The sequence below is a fragment of the Panicum hallii genome, chromosome 5 (genome assembly GCF_002211085.1).
Source record: "Panicum hallii strain FIL2 chromosome 5, PHallii_v3.1, whole genome shotgun sequence".
In the NCBI taxonomy this organism is placed as follows: domain Eukaryota; kingdom Viridiplantae; phylum Streptophyta; class Magnoliopsida; order Poales; family Poaceae; genus Panicum; species Panicum hallii.
This window is the reverse complement of record NC_038046.1, coordinates 46759158-46776309: the sequence shown is the minus strand read 5'-3', so window position 1 is coordinate 46776309 and position 17152 is coordinate 46759158. Positions and strand designations below refer to the sequence as shown.

At 40.3% G+C, this 17152-nt stretch overlaps 1 protein-coding gene across 1 annotated transcript; it reads left to right on the top strand.

Annotated features, from left to right (window-relative positions):
- Positions 1-8051: 8051 nt before the first annotated feature.
- Positions 8052-12574, top strand: LOC112893783 (serine carboxypeptidase-like 26). The gene is made up of 10 exons (XM_025961277.1): positions 8052-8418; positions 8673-8780; positions 9158-9253; positions 9346-9438; positions 9985-10073; positions 10536-10811; positions 10913-11061; positions 11169-11264; positions 11875-11980; positions 12067-12574. Exons 1-10 carry the CDS (start codon positions 8139-8141, stop codon positions 12214-12216), a joined length of 1443 nt encoding a protein of 480 aa, XP_025817062.1. The 5' UTR covers positions 8052-8138; the 3' UTR covers positions 12217-12574.
- The last annotated feature ends 4578 nt before the right edge of the window (positions 12575-17152 follow it).

Genomic DNA, 17152 nt, shown 5'->3' with positions numbered 1-17152 from the left:
CAACACTTATTGCTAGAAGGTAAAGTCTCATTGTAGAGGTCACAAGCCTCTTAGCTCCGAGGAGCTATTTCTTTCTTTGCCATGCATGAAGATGATGTGTTCATGTAATGAGATGATTTAATATATGCTTTTGATGTGTATAAATAGAATAAATGCATTTACATAAATATAGCTGAAGATTTTTTGACCTCTGGTTACTTTCGAAACCCCTTGACTTTTAAGTGAGCGTTGCAATTTAGTTTTTGAGCCAAAAGTGTTTTGGCTTTGATACCATTCGGTTCGAAAGTCTCTTAGCTTTCTAGTGCTTATTGCACTTTCATTTTCTGAGTCGAAGATGTTTTGGCTTCGATACCCTTAGGTTCGACAACTCCTTGGCTTTCCAGTGCTTATTGCACTTTTGCTTTTGAGCTGAAAGTGTTTTGACTTCGATACCCTTAGATTCGATAGCCCCTTGGATTTTTAGTGCTGATTGCACTTTTAGATAAGTATGCAAAGTTTGCGAGGTATGGGAACTTTGCTAACTTACTCAAGCTGAGCATTCTAGATGCATGGTCGATGTTTGCAACTCTTCGTTGCTTCAACCCAAGACAAACTTTGATCTTCTTCAGAGATCAATAAAGTTAGAAAGCCAATAAGGTGATAACCTTCATTGTGACCTTCTCAGAAAGCTCTGACCTTCTTTATAGGTCAAGGAATGTAGAAAACCAATAAGGTCATAGCCTTTTCCGAGAGTCAATAGAGATCAAAAACTAATAAGTTGATAAGCTTCATTATAACCTTCTCCAAAAGCTCTAACCTTCTCTGGGTCAATGAAAGTAGAAAACTAAGGTCATAACCTTCTCCAAGAGTCAATAGAGATCAAAAACCAATAAGTTGATAAGCTTTGTTATAATCTTCTCCAAAAACTCTAACCTTTTCTAGGTCAATGAAGGTAGAAAACCAATAATATCGTAACCTTCTCCAAGAATCAATAGAGATCACCTTCTCTAGAGATCAATAAAGGTAGAAAACCAATAGGGTGATAATCTTCTCCAAAAGCTCTGACCTTCTCTTTAGGTGAATGAAGGTAGAAAACTAATAAGGTCATAACCTTCGTCAAGAGTCAATAGAGATCACCTTCTCTAGAGATCAATAGAGGTAGAAAACCAATAGGGTGATAAACTTCTCCGAAAGCCCTAACCTTCTCTTAGGTCAATGAAGGTAGAAAACCAATAAGGTCATAACCTTTGTCAAGAGTCAATAGAGTCACCTTCTCTGGAGATCAATAAAGATAGAAAACCAATAGGGTGATAACCTTCTCCGAAAGCTTTGATCTTCTCTTTAAGTCAATGTAGGTAGAAAACTAATAAGATCATAACCTTCTCCAAAAGCTCTGACCTCCGTATAACCTTCTCCAAAAGGCTAAGTATGATAACTCTGCATTTCTCGAAGAGAAATTATCCTCAAGAGAGGGGTTAGTAAGTTAATTTCACTACATTGAACAAACTTAGTTGGAGAACAACGAGCTTAGAGAGCTTAGAGCATGCTGATACAATGGAAGCACCTCTGTTGGGTTCGGACTAGCCGAAACCAGACAGAATGATGGAAATGGGACTCAAGCTCAACGTAGTAACCTTAGAGTAACAGAGTAAGAAGGAGAGCAAGTCGAACAAGCAAGATAACAAATAACAAAAACCCTCCTCCAAGCCCTAGGGCTCTATTTATAGGGAGGAGGAGGCGGTTGTTTATATTTATTCCATTGGAGGGGTAAAATATTATAAGTAGATCTCTAATATTTACAAAAAAGTTCGTAGAACTTATAAACAGATCCCTGAACGCTGCAACTAAGTGTCTAGACCTCACAAACAAGCCCTTAGACCCATAACTTAGCCTCTTTTACACAAAGGGGGTCCCTAGCCTTAGGTGACGGGCTAAAGCACACCCCCAACAATGATCATATCATATGTGCATGTGTTCAAGTTAATCTTCTATTAAACAAGAACATAATACAGAATATGAACCAGAGAAGATTCGAGTAGTACCCTGAGGCGGGTCCTTTGCCGGAGGCATTGGATGCGCCATCACCATCTGGAGTAGGAATACTACTCGGTTGGTCTTGCTTGAAGTAGTCCAACTTAGTTGTTGCAGGAAGATGTACGCAGTGCAGTCCCATGAGCGTCCTTCTTGATGTAGCAGAGGAAGTAGTTGATGTCGTCGTGTTGTAGCCGAAGTAGTTGATGTAGCACTTGTCCAATCTTCCGATAGGTATGGTAATTTCGATTGGTGGAGTTTTGACGTTGGCAATCCGGGCTTCTAATCAGTCACGATTTAAACTCCTGCAACCATTACACTACTGCTCCATTGGTTATCCAACCAAGCACAACTCGATTGACCTCGCCAAGAAGATTTTTCCCTACGAGCGAATCTAAGAACACAAGTAAGAAAGGATAAATACACAATCTGAAATTGCAAATGTGTATGAAGCAAAGATGAATATAGGGTTCAAGCTCTGAACACAAAAGGACTAATCACTATAGTGGTGTAGAACAAGAATGGGGCCCTGATTTACAGCAAAAGAACTAGGCATCACAGTTACAATGAAAGATGTCTGTTTCTCGATGGAAAACTAGAACTAAACAAAATCCAAATCCTAATCTGGCAGCAACTACTGAATATATGCTCCAAGGATCGATCTAGACCCACTGGTCATGCCCCTTTTGGGCTTCAACATAATACTTGGGCCAACAGCCCAATAGATAACGGCGCAACACCCTAACAGATTCTAGATATCCACTTGTTTCAACAATCCCCGTTGACTCAGATGGAATTTGGATGTGGGACTGGTGCTATTGGAAGATCTATAAAATTCTTTTTCCATCCATATAAAGAAAGTCCAAAACGGACTCCGTATGTGACCTGGGCGTCATTTTTGTGCGTGCTGCTCCTGGACTCCGAGGTGGACTCGAACTTGAGTTGTTTTGGGCCTCCATCTTGGCGACTCGAACTGAATTAGACTTGGGCCTCCTTCTTTACTTGGACACCCTTGCTAGACTCCTTTTCCATATGATGCACCAATCATGGTCATATGTATGGTGTCATGTCATCATCATCCTCCCCTTATTGACGAAAAGCCATCCTTGGCATCGAGTGTGCTCTAAACTGATCTTGCACAACACAAAGGAGAACGGGGTTGCGAAAATAAAGGAAACCGAAATAATTGTGAGGAGGAATCTGACCATGTTTCCAAGTTGCTAGTGTGTCATCTCATATAAAAGTTTCAGCAAGCATGTAGGCTCCTGGATCGGAATGCACACGATGGTTGCCAACATTATCTTGCAAAAGATTAGTACTAACAAAAGATAATGCAGGAATAGATTTCTTCAAACAAAACTAGAGGAACATTGGATGAAAATTTTACTAGTATGGTAGCCCTCTAGTCGATCATAATTTTGATCAACAAAAGGAGACTCCAGATTTCCACAAATGTAGACTCGATGCATCATAGATTGTCCTTTGATGTTATATTTTCAAATAGCATCATATGTGTGTCTAGAAAACCATGGCAAATCAGCATATTAAATAAGTCTATCTTTCAAACAATTTAAATTATAGAGAACATCAAATTCAATGTAACCCAGATTATTTAAAGAAGACAACAGTTTGAGCTCATCGTTTGCGCTAGCAATATGAATAACATGTTTAATTTCAGCGCAAGTGTGTGGTTTTAAAACATGTATAGCAAGAGCATTATCACACAAATCATCATTATCACAAGGAACATCGAGGAAGTCATCTTGTGACAAAGAGAGATCAAAAGTAGGTTCCACAAATAGTTGCTCTATAAAAGCATGATTGGTGGAATAATTCAGCACATCAAGAGAAGTCTCACCATCCGTGAGTGTAGCACCATGGACATTACCTTTGCTCTCATTTTCAGCAGGAGTAACAAGTGCAGTATGAAAAGACGGTTCTAAATTTTAACATGAGGTTGTGAGCACTTCATTTTCTTTCATGACGTGCTCTCTCTTTTGTACGGTATCCTGCAAAAGTTAGCCATAGCAAGAGGAATGACAATGGATTGATCATCTAGATGATGCACCTCATCATTAGAATTCAATACAGGAGGTGGATTAACAAAAATTTCTCTCATAAGAAATTTCATATCATTCCAAGTTTGAGGTTTATTTGGTATACTTAACCTCTCCCACCAAGTTGAAGCAGGATCTCGCAATACAGTAGTTGCATTCTGAACCTTTCTCCTTGCACACATAGAACGATTAGCAAATATTTTATTTATTGCTATTTCCCACTCAATATACTCATCAGCACCTATGCCATCATAAGTTGGTGGATATGAACAACTTAATATTGTTAGAAGATATCAAAAGACAACACAAAAAGTATTATCCCTATCAACTAGCAAGTACTAGGATTGGGAGGTGGATAAGTGGACTGCAATATTTCAAGCGGCTTACCATCATCTTGCAAGCGTTCTTACCAAAGCCAACAGGATGGCACAATCTGTTGTAAGCTTAAGTGTAACAGTTGCAAGGTGAACCTGTACTGATCATTAAGTATATGTGTAGCTTTGGGTAGGCATAATATGGTAGTAAGGAATATCAAAAATTCGATTTAGAATTGTAAGACTGAAAAGTAGTCCCAAACTATGGCGCCTAAACTCGTCCTGGACCTAGGTCAAGCAAGCAACGATACAAGGTATACAAAGGATGCAAGTGCTTCTAATTTTTTTCTTTGCCTTTTCTTTTGGTGCAGCCTTTTTTTTTGCTTTTCTTAGTATCTCTTTGCCATTTTTTATTTTTTTAAGAACTACTGCAAGAAACAAAATATATCTTTTATAAGTAAACAAAGAAAACCAAATATATATATGATTTAGACTTTCCTTCTCTCCAATAAATGTAACAATCAAATCTAGTGGTGGAAAAAAATTCTTCTCTCTCTCACTTTATCTATAACCTAGGCTGTGTGCAACAAACACATGCACCAGCAAACCAAAAACAAGAGTTGACACTAAAGACCACGAACAAGACCAAGACACGATGAACACAACGACGCAGCGGGGGACTAAAATTTAGAAAAGCAAACTGAACTGAAAAATTGTGGGGCACAAAGGGGTTATAGGATAGCGGAATTATATTTTTGTAGGGCGTTTTGTGGAATGTTGGTAATGGAAGAAGATGAATCTAAAGGACACACGATAATATACCTCATGGTTAACCTGAATCCTGAAATCACTTGAAGTAGGACTGGCCCAATCTTCTGATAGGTATGGTAATTTCGATTGGTGGAGTCTCGACGTTGGCGATCCTAGCTTCTAATAAGTCATGATTCAAACCCCTGCAACCGTTACACCGCTGCTCTATTGGTTATCAACCAAGTACAACTCGATTGATCTCGCCAAGAAGGCTTTTCCCTGCGAGCGAATCAAAAAACACAAGCAAGAAAGGATAAACACGCAATCTAAAATTGCAAATGTGTATGAAGCAAAGATGAATATGGGGTTCAAACTCTGAACACAAAAGGACTAAAAGCCACAGTGGTGTAGAACAAGAACGGGGCCCTGATTCACAGGAAAAAGACTTAGTATCACAGTTACAATGAAAGATGTTTGTTTCTCGATGGAAAAACTAGAACTAAACAAAACCTAAACCCTAATCTGGTGGCGGTTACTGAGTATATGCTCCAAGGATCGACCTAGACCCCCTGGTCATGCCCCTTTTGGGCTTCAATATGATAAACGGGCCAACAGCCCAAAAGACGATGGCGCAGCACCCTGACAAACTCCTTATGCGATCTGGGCGTCGTTTTTTGTGCGTGCTGCTCCTGGACTCCGAGATGGACTCAAACTTGAATTGTTTTAGGCCTCCACCTTGGCGACTCAAATTGAATTAGTTTTGGGCCTACTTCTTTACTTGGACACCCTTACTGGACTCCTTTTCCATGTGATGCACCAATCATGGTCATATGTATGGGTGTCATGTCCTTATCAGTAGTCGAACAAGTCGCGTTATAGTAGAAAGTAGTCGTACTAGTTGGCTTGGAGCAGAAAGTTGTCGTACACGTGTTGAGGCTCGGAGTAGTCATACAGCGAGCAGTCGCGTATTCGTACGCTCCCCAAAAACCTTATTGCCGGTCTATCCCGATCAGGATCACTTAGACGAGGAGGTTCTGGAGGCCTGCTCACGCAAGCTTCTATGCGTGCAGAGAGTTGTGTTGAGAATGAATACACAGCAGCAACAGAAGAGCAAAGAGAGAAGTGAGAGATCTGCTTAGCAGGAATATCTTGATTGTGTGAGAGCGTTTTTAAAGAATTAGAGGGGCTGCCTCATTATATAGGTGTGTATATCCCAAGTTGCGCTAATGGCCATCAATTTGCACCATTATTCCCTGCAATCGACACCATTTAACAACCATTACTCTCCAACGGAAAAACCGTTACTCACATATCATAACTCCCGAGCATTAACTCGTGGGTCTTTTAATTCTCAATTCATTATTAAATAAATGGGCCTAGCCCAAATGTTCCAACACATCCATGGCAGACTGATGCTGAAGAAGAACCAACAGGTGATGACAATAAACATACAGCAAGCAACAGGGAGGAAAATCAGACTGGTTTTGTAGATCTTATACTCGGCAAAGCAAAGCAAGGAAACTAGAGCATGTAGCAACGAATCATGCCAAAAGTAAAAGGCAATTTGGCTCTCAAGGGCCCTGTTGTTTGGTACTCAAACTTAGGATTGTGCAGAATTTTTTACTGAATAAGCTAGAGCAAAATATATTCCGTTTACAGTTCATTATTGTTTTTTCTTATTGATAAGGTAACACAGAATCCGCTCCTTCGGCATAGCAGTATAGCTTCCCAAGAGTTAAAGGTCATAAACTCTTGACGTGTTTTGCTTGTTTTGTTGCAACTGATTTTGGCACTAGTTCACACATCAGCTTGACCCCTAAATTGTCCCAACCGGCATGGTTCTTTTCCTGAACCAACGAAAGTGACATTTGAAGGTCAGCAGACGGAGAGTCGCCGTGCATTAATTGGTTCGGCATGTTCTATAGTACCACCACGTTTTTTTTTTGAAAGAAAGCAGGAACACTGCTATGGCATATAAGAAGGGAAGAAGCAAGCGAGTCCTACAGTACTACCACGTTCACTATGCAACTGTGCAAACCACAATTTCCATAGTTTCTTGTGATTTCCGGACAAAATTCTGGACAATTAAATATTAGCAAAGTTATTATTTTATAGCTAAAAATATATGACGATGATAGAAATGAGATGACCTACTTGTAACTTACTCCCTCTATTCCAAGAAAAAACAAGTTTATTCTAGATCTTAAAATTTATTCCAAAAATAAGTTATTGTTACCCCTTTAGTAAGTGAATAACTGAATACGCATGTGGAAGTCAATTAGCGTCAAATATGACTAATAAATAGGGGCAAACAAAAGTATTTTTACCTTCTTCCTTCTTATCAATCCGTCCTAAATTCCTACATTGATTTATTATCTTGGACGAAAGGATTAGTTAAATTAGACATTGAAAAATAGCTAACATGATAGGCCAGTAACTAATTTAGGCAGAGAGAAACAAAAATGGTATACATATAACTATAATTAGGTGATAAAAATCACTTTAGGTATCCACTTGCATCTCTATCTGCAGGCTTAGTTTTTTATAGACTTTCATAAGTATGACTGAATTTGCATCTCCAGATGTACCGTGTTCCTAAAAATAAATTAAATATTCCTGAGAAATTTACTCTTTAACTTTGGAAGTTCGGATAATCCATCTCGAAGCTCGAGAGGCTGCAACATAACGACTAATGAGCGAACGATAAGCGTAGCTCACAAGTCGCTGCACAAACTGAAATAATAATGTAAACGGCTGACCAGTCAACAGTCAACGCCTTTTGAGATGGAGCACACACCACTGGTTTTGCCCACATGCATTATTTTCAAAGCACCCTAAATAACAAACCAAGAGCAAGGGCAGCTTGCTATAAATGGCCCAAACCATGCAGCGATCCATCTCCCTCCCAGTGACACTAGTACTGAGCCTGTGGGTGGTAGTGCGCACCGGGCACGCTGCTGTCCACACACAGAGCTCTTCTCTGCACTAGGCAGCAGAACAGAACCTCATGGCCTCTTCTTCCTCTGCGGCGAACCAACGCCGACGTCCTCTCTTCACCATCGTAGTCGCTCTCTCATCGCTGCCGGCGGCGGTGCTCGCAGCTACTAGGGGCGAGCAGGAGGGCGACCGGGTTCGGTTCCTCCCCGGGCAGCCGCCGCGCCCGCTGGTGTCGCAGTTCGCGGGGTACGTCACCGTGAACGAGCGCAGCGGGAGGGCGCTCTTCTACTGGTTCTTCGAGGCTCAAACGTCGCCGGCGCAGAAGCCTCTCCTGCTCTGGCTCAATGGAGGTTGTCGATCACTTGCTTGCTTTGTTCAAAGAGAAAATGTTTATGCACGGTCATTTCTTATGTTTCATGACTTCGCAGTGCACAATGAGTGACGTTGAGCAATTTACTTAACATTTAACAACAAGCACGCAGTTCTTGTTCTTGTTACTTTTTCTTGTATTTCAATTCTGGCCTTTTCGATGCTTATTTTATTTTTTTAACTCAGTAATCTTTGCCTTCTTTGCACTGATAGTGAACTCAATTTGCATCTTCAGGCCCTGGTTGCTCATCTGTGGGCTATGGAGCAGCTTCTGAGATGGGGCCTCTCTTGGTCAATGGCAACGGGACCGGGTTGGAGTTCAACAAATTTGCATGGACCAGAGGTCAGCTGCTCTCTTTCCTGCTCTTCACTTATGTTACGTACATATAGCATCTGTTACAGCCATAAGTCACATCGGTAATGCTGCTAGTCCTAGTAATACTGTTAAACCTCCTATAGATGGATGTGTTTTTGAGAAACTTCATCTATTTAGCTTCCATCCTTTGCTGTCTCAGAATGTAACTCTGTTAGTTATGTCTGAAGCCCCGGGAAATCTAGCATCTATATAACTGTTTGTTGTCATTCACTACTTGTCTTGTGGTTGGTGTTTCTTGCCAAAAGCATTTATAGTTCTTTCAGAAAAAATAAGGCGATGTTCAGTATAGTTTCAGAAATTGCCTGTAACTCGTTCTTTTATGTCCTTGGTCTAAATTTCATCAGAGGCCAACTTGCTGTTCCTGGAGTCTCCGGTTGGAGTTGGCTTCTCATACTCAAATACCACCTCTGACCTAGACAACATGGACGATGGCTTCGTTGGTACTGATCTTCGCCTCATGATTCTTCTACTGAACGGAAAGTGAAGTTTGAGTTATTCTGACTGCTAACAGAAAATTTACAAAAAAATCCAGCCGAGGACACCTACACCTTCTTAGTGAATTGGTTCAACAGGTTTCCTCAGTACAAGAGCCATGACTTCTACATCTCAGGAGAGAGCTATGCAGGTAAATGGACAGACAGCTCCCTTTCTCCCAACAAAGAAATCACAAGATTGAATGAGCCCACAACAAAAGGACACCGCCTTTCGCCTTTCTTTAACGATAAGTAGGGTAAGCACGTACACGAGGAATAAATCCTATCTTGCCACTGTCCACTATTCTGTAGTCAAAAAAGGCATCCTAAAATACAACCTTCGGTCCATCCTCACACAAGGATTCCACAATCGAACTATAGCCTTTTTGTTAGGTCCTGAAGCAACTTGATGGGAGTTATTGTTCTGTTCAAAAAATGCGTCCAACATAGTGGAATTGGAATAACTATTTTGTTTCAAAATAAAAAAATAATGAAACAAAAATATTCAGCATTAGAGAATAGAGAAATTGCTAACCCAACAAATCTAAAGTGAAAAGGTGTCATAGTTAAGTATGGTGATTATCTTACTTGTCACACACAAACACGTGAGGGTATATGCGGCAAGGCACAACAGTCAACGTGTGAAACACATGTAGTACAATCTTTGTGGAGGGTACTGATCAAGTCTGATGGAACAGGTCATTATGTCCCTCAGCTTGCTGAAATGGTGTATGAGCGCAACATGCATCTTGAAATGAATCAGCATATCAATTTGAAAGGATTTATTGTAAGTGTATAAAAATCATCTCCTTTCCATATTTGTGTTTTAATTTAAAGTACAAAAAATGTAATAAAAAAGTTAAAATAATTGAGTCTCCATCAATGGCATTGTACTGGACTTGTAACTTGAGGAGCCTATATGGACAAATAGGTTTTGGACTTCTCACATGAAGGCTCCTTTTACATGTCATAGGGAAGAGTTTCTTTCTGATTATTGCTGAATATCTATGTACTGGTTAGTAAAGAGAGTGTTTATTCTAGTTTTAGCAACTGCAAACTAATTATTCCCACAGGAAAAAGAAGGAAAAGAGTAATTAATCCTTGTAGTGTACTTTTTTTTTGTTTTATGCTTCTCTTGCAACTGAGTTTGGAATCATTCGTTCTATAGCTGAATTATATGATGTCCCCAGGCGGTTCTACCCAAATACTCTCAAAGATTTAGTCACTAATACACACCTAACTTTGATAGGTTGGCAATGCAGTGACTGATGATTACTATGATGAAAAAGGGCTAGTTGAGTTTGCCTGGAGCCACTCGGTGATCTCTGATCAACTTTACCAGCATGTAAAAAATGTTTGCAACTTCAGGACCATCTTCTTTACTGGGGAATGCGCCCATGCAATGAACCTTGTATACACTCAGTATGATAAGATTGATATCTACAACGTGTACGCACCAAAGTGCAATACTGATGAGTCAGCACTTTCATCTAGCTCGGACAGCACAATAGAAAAGACTGTGAAGGTAATTTCACTGTTCAATATCTTCTGCCAGTACTGTAGCAGAACGATAATAGGATGAAAATGAAGGAAGCAACTGAAGATGACTGAATGTGAATTTTTCAGAAGAAGTTCAAAAGATTGAGGATGTATTCGGGATATGATCCGTGCTACTCAACCCACATTGAAGATTACCTGAACAGGATTGATGTACAGAAATCACTTCATGCGAATATCAGTGGATGGATCAAGGATAGAAGATGGAGTATCTGCAGGTGGCATATGTGCATGATCTTCCTTAGTTCCTTGTGGTGCATCTGTAGTAGCAATTTGATAATCAATGCTAGGCATGAAAGTTTATCTTCATAAAAATTTGTTGCAGTTACTCAGTATTCGACAACTATGACGACAACATATTTACTGTTCGTCCTCTTTACTCCAAGCTTGTCAAGACAGGACTAAGAGTTTGGGTCTACAGGTTTGGCTTCTGCAGTTTGCTTGTTTACTTTTGAAATCAGAACATCATAGCAACTTTTATACTAGAAATCATAAGAGTAGGTTTACGATCGCCATTACTTATACAAATATTCCATCACGTTTAAACAAAATTTGTTAAATGCAAATTGTAACTCGGCCTGGCCATAAATCTCTTCAGCTGACTTACTGAATTCATAACCACCAAACTTTTATATGAAGTTTCAGCCTCCGCAACAAGCAAATAATCACAGCCATTACAAAAGAATAAAAAAGAAAAAGAAAGAAAGAAAAAAAGAATGAAACTCAGTATTACAAAAGAATGTGATGAACAATGCATCTAAAGCACCTCACATGTATGCAAAGCCCACTTGTCCTCCGTTATCCGATCAACTAGTAGCACATGATCAGTAACCACAAACGATGACCAATGTTACTGACCTGATGACTGGCGTTTCCTTGAGTAGTTCAGTTCCTCTTTCCACAAAGCCCCATCAAACAGGAGCATCCATGACCTGTTATTATGCTCATTTGAGTTCTGATACTGATATAATACTTCAAGTGATTACTTGTTATTTGGGACTAATTATGACTTTTCCTTTCATTTTTTTCAGTGGAGATATGGATGGCAGGGTTCCAGTTATTGGAACCCGGTACTGGGTCGAAGCACTTGACCTTCCTATGAAGTCACAGTGGCAACCATGGTACCGAAACAATCAGGTTGGACACCTTAAAACAATCCCTAAAATTCCCATTCCAGTAATGCACTTCCTTTCAATGCTCGCTTGATATTGAATCCAATGTAGGTTGCTGGAAGGTTTATTGAGTATGAAGGGTTGACCCTGGCCACTGTCAGAGGAGCAGGCCATGATGTGCCTCAAGACAAGCCAGCAGAGGCACTTGCCTTAATCAGTTCTTTCCTTTTAGAGAGACAACTGCCAACGAAAAACAACTGATGGCTGCAGAATAATTTGCTGAATGAGAAAGAGTGAAAATTACTCATATTGCCATTGACGTAACAGAGCATGAAGTATTGGCACATTTGCGGAATGAAATTTGCTGAAATGAAAAGATTACATTGTTGGTAAATGATTGTACCTTTAGGATATCTGTTGGCAGGTCATGTAGCTGCGAAAACATTGGGAGCTCACTGTGGTAGTTGTTAGTGCATAGTGCTGATTTTGATTAACAGCGCTTCGGAACTTCATGTGTGAGGGGAAAAACATGAGGCTTGGTTTATGCTTGTGTAGCTTTTAATCAGGTCTGCGGATGCTTTGTTCTGAGTCGTGTCATTATTTTCTGTTGTATGGAAAGCTCTGGCCTCACTATATCTGCACCTGCATGTGTGTGTGTGTGTGTTTTGGTTCGGTCTCTTCTTGATCTCTTGGTTTTTCTCATTAAGGACATGTTTCCTACAGGGCCTAGTCGTCGATGCTGTCTTTATGTCGTTGCCACCGATCCATTGTTGCCGGTGAGGTTTAGGGTTCAGATCTGATGATGGAACAAAATATCGATTATTTAAACCGTTATTTTCAAGCATCTAACGCATAGCATTGCCATCTAATTTTGTTCGCGAGTAAAAACAAATCAGATTCTGTCCAAGCAAGAACTTCCTCGAACATGCATTTAGCCAAAAATGTCATACATAGACGAATTGTGCCGCACTTGATTGCAGATGTTCACATCAATCTGACCTCGAAATTGTCTCAACTGGAGTGGTTCTTTTCCTGGACCAAATAAAATGACATTTCTTTATGGGCAAACGTGAGAACATGAGAAGCACTCAAAGGGCCCATTTGGGAGGACTTTTACCGGATTCGGCTTCATCTTTTTTTGCGAAAATTGAGCTGCTGTAGCATGTGATAGAATATTTAGGACCTCCTAGGTGTGGACAAGAGGGTAGACTTGGGGTTTAGGATGTACAACAGTGACATCTGGGAGAGAGGGAAAGGGAGAGAGGAGAATGAGAGCACCTTCAGGCTTGGTGGTGGAGGAGGCAGCGGCGGCCATGGCGATGGAGGTGGCGTCGGGCGAGGCAGCGATAGTGTGGATGAGGCGATCCGTCGACGTGGGCGAAGAGGAGCCAGCGATGTAGTTGACGACAATAGCGGTGCGGTGCAGAGGGCGGCAGAGCTTCCGTCACTCACAGCGCCGTCCAGATCAGATTGCCAGGGTTTGTAGGTGGGGTCAAGTGGGCAGTGGTGAACCTCATCATGCGTGCCCCCCCCAGCCCCCACCTTCTCTTTTATATGGCACTGTGCGACGGGGCCTGCAACCATGGATTGGTTATACGCCCCCAATCAGGGTGCGTCAAGGGGTCCGACTCGGTCGTTGAATCGAGCCGGGTTGAGATCAACCTTACATTCTCCCCCTTGATCTTATCTTATGTCTTAAACTTACAATATTTAACTCAGACCATTCCATTACAAATTAGTTTATAGAAGATGCCCCATCATAATAGTTAGTACCATTAGATTAACAGCTAAATACACTTTTCTGTTTTGAAACAGATTTTCAACTAGGCCCTTGCTATCTAGGAATTATATTATCTAGGAATTATAGGCTTCTCCGTAAACCCATGCCGGCTAAGTGTTCTCTGCGGCAAGCCTTTTGTAAGCGGATCCGCAAGTATTTTTTTGTTCTTACATGCTCAAGACTAATAGTATGATTATGGATTTTCTCTTTCACAACATAAATTTTATGTTATTGTGTTTGGCAGCACCACTTGCCTTATTGTTGTGAGCATAAAACACTGCTGCCTCATTGTCGCAGTACATCTTGAGTGGTCTTTTAATGCTGTCAATCACTTTCAACCCGGGTACAAATTTCTAAAACCATGTTACCTACCTCGTGGCCTCATAAAAGCTACAAACTCAGCATACATCGTTAACGATGCAGTGATGGTTTGCTTAGAGTTTTTCCACGATATGGCTCCTTTTGCGAGAGTGAATACATAACTTGATGCAGACTTTCTATCATCTACATCTCCCGCAAAATCTGAATCTGAATACCCTTCTATCTCTAGGGAATCAGATCTTTTGTACATTAGCATGAGGCCTTCTGTGCCTTGCACATAGCGTAAAGCTTTCTTTACTATTCTCTAGTGTTCTATTCCTGGATTATCCTGATATCTGCCATATACCCTGGTAAAAAATGCTAAGTCAGGGTGTGTGCATACTTGAGCATACTGTAAGCTTCCGACGGCTAAACCATATGGAACTATTTTCATTTGATCAATCTCATATTGGTTCCTTGGACATTGGAATTTCCAAAACTATCGCCCTTGACTATAGGAGCAGGCATAGGCTTACTCGCACGCATACTATATTTTTTTAAAATCTTTTCCAAGTATGCCTTTTGCGATAATCCTAAAACCCCCTTTCTTCTATCTCGGTAAATTTCTATTCCTAAAACGAATGAAGCTTCACCAAGATCTTTCATATCAAAATTTTAGGACAATAACTTCTTCGTCTCCAATAGCAGATTAATATCATTACTAGCGAGTAAGATATCATCCATGTATAGGATTAGGAAAAATGAATTTCTCATTCTTGAACTTTGCATAAACGCAATTATCTTCCTCATTCTCTTTAAACCCAAACTTACTTATTGTTTTATCAAACTTTAAATACCACTGTCTAGAGGCTTGTTTTAATGGATTTGTTCAGGCGGCGTCACATACATTCTTTTCCTTCCATGACAAAACCTTTTGGTTGTGCCATGTAAATATTTTCATACAAATCCCCGTTGAGGAATGTCATCTTTACATCCATCCGAAGTAACTCTAAATTATAATATCATAATGTGCCACTAACGCTATTATGATTCTAAAAGAATCCTTGTATGAGACTGGAGAAAATATCTCATCGTAGTCTATTTCTTCTCTTTACGTGAAGCCTTTCACCATGAGTCACGCTTTATATCTCTGCACATTCCTTTTGGAGTCACATTTTGTTTTATAGATCCATCTATAGCCTACTGTCTTGGATCCTTTAGAAATTTCTTCTAAGTTCTAAACTTTGTTGGTACTCATTGATCTCATCTCATCTTGCATGGCATCAAGCCATTTTGTCGAGTGAGCGCTTCTCATGGCTTCTTCAAATAAGGTGGGATCACCCTCCATTTGAATTTATTTGCTAACATAGACTTCATAGTCTTTAGAGATAGCTGGTTTTCTAGTTCTTTAAGACCTTCTGGGGCCTTCATCAATTGACACTTCTTCTACTTGGGGTTGTTGCTGCTCTTCCTCATGTGCAACAATGTATTCTACAGAATCCTGAACAACAAGTTCCTCATTTTTATTCATTGTTGCCACAGGAGAACTAACAACAGGTGTTATCACACAGTGTCCTGCATTGCCGATGCAGCAGCAACAGGTATCGAGAAAATTGGTTCCTAAGTTATCAGAGTAGGTACACGTATCCGCTTCTCCTCAAGACTAATTTCTCATGCTACCATGCTCCCTCTAACCATCTCGTCCTCCAAGAAAACAACATGTCTCATTTCTACGAACTTCGTATGTCTATTAGGATAATAGAAATGATAACCTTTAGACTTATCTGCATAGACAATGAAATGGAAACTCACTATCTTGGCATCTAGCTTCCCAATATTTGGGTTAAATAGTTTTGCCTCAGTTGGACAGCCCCACACATTTAAATAATTTAACGTGGGTTTTCTTCGTGTGCGTAACTCATACGGTGTTTTTGGCACCAATTTGCTTGATACTCGATTAAGAATGTTAGTGGCGGTTTTTAAGCCTCCATCCAAAAATTTAGCGGTAGAGTGGAGTAACTTAGCATGCTTCGCACCATATCTATTAATGCGCGGTTACGTATTTTAGCTACTCCGTTCTGCTGAGGTTCATCCAGTGTTGAGTACTGGGCAACTATGCTATTTTTCTGTAAGAACCTTGCAAAGGGCCCAGGTACTTTTTCATACGGGGTATGCCAACCGTAGTATTCCCCCCACAGTCGGATCTTACTATCCTAATCTTTAAATTGTGCTAATTTTCTACTTCAGGCTTGAATATTTTTGTAATATCCAGGTAGTTAGACAACTAGATACTAAGTTTGGATGTATTATATGTATGCATGTTATAGTGTATATAAGTTGTACAAGACATCAGGGGTATAATTGTAATTTAGGAATTGTGTAATTACTTGAGTATAAGTGTGTAAAAGTACTTTTAAGTGGTAAACCTACATTATTGTACAGAAGAACAGTGCAAAAGTTAAATAAAACATAAGAAAAATGGACTTTATTGGAAACTAGGGATTTATGTGTAATTAACACAAATATAAGGGGTTTACATGTGAAATGGTTAAAAAGTAAAAGTAAAACTCAGTTTTACTTAAGGACTAAAATGTAAAAAGAACTAGTAATGATGACTGCAGGAAAACTTGCAAAAAGACCCTAAACATTAAAGCATTTTGTTTGAATTACAAGGCAAAGTTTATAATTTGAATTGTGCTCTAAAGTTTAAAATAAAACTATATTCTTTGAGATTTTGAACTTGAACCTTAAAGCATTCTTGTAGGATTTGAAATTCTCTACAACTTTGCTTTAGACACTTTTCTCACTAGGCTTTTGTATCAACGGGGATTTTTCCTTTACAGAGGAGTCCCTGGAAATTTCTAAAATTGCAAATCAGTCCTTCTGACTCCTGTCTACCTTCTTCCTCCTCTGGCACCCCTGCTTCTCCTCTGCTCCGTTCTGCTTCTGCCGCTCACCGCCTGCGCAGTGCCCGAGCTCCACCTCCAGCTGTTACTCGTGCACACGCGTCGCCGGAAGGTCTTCTCACCGCCGTAGCCCTTCCCCGTTGTCTCCTTCCTCGCGCGCCACCTCGCCATCCTCCTGCCGCGGGCTGCCAGCACCACTGGCCACGGCGAC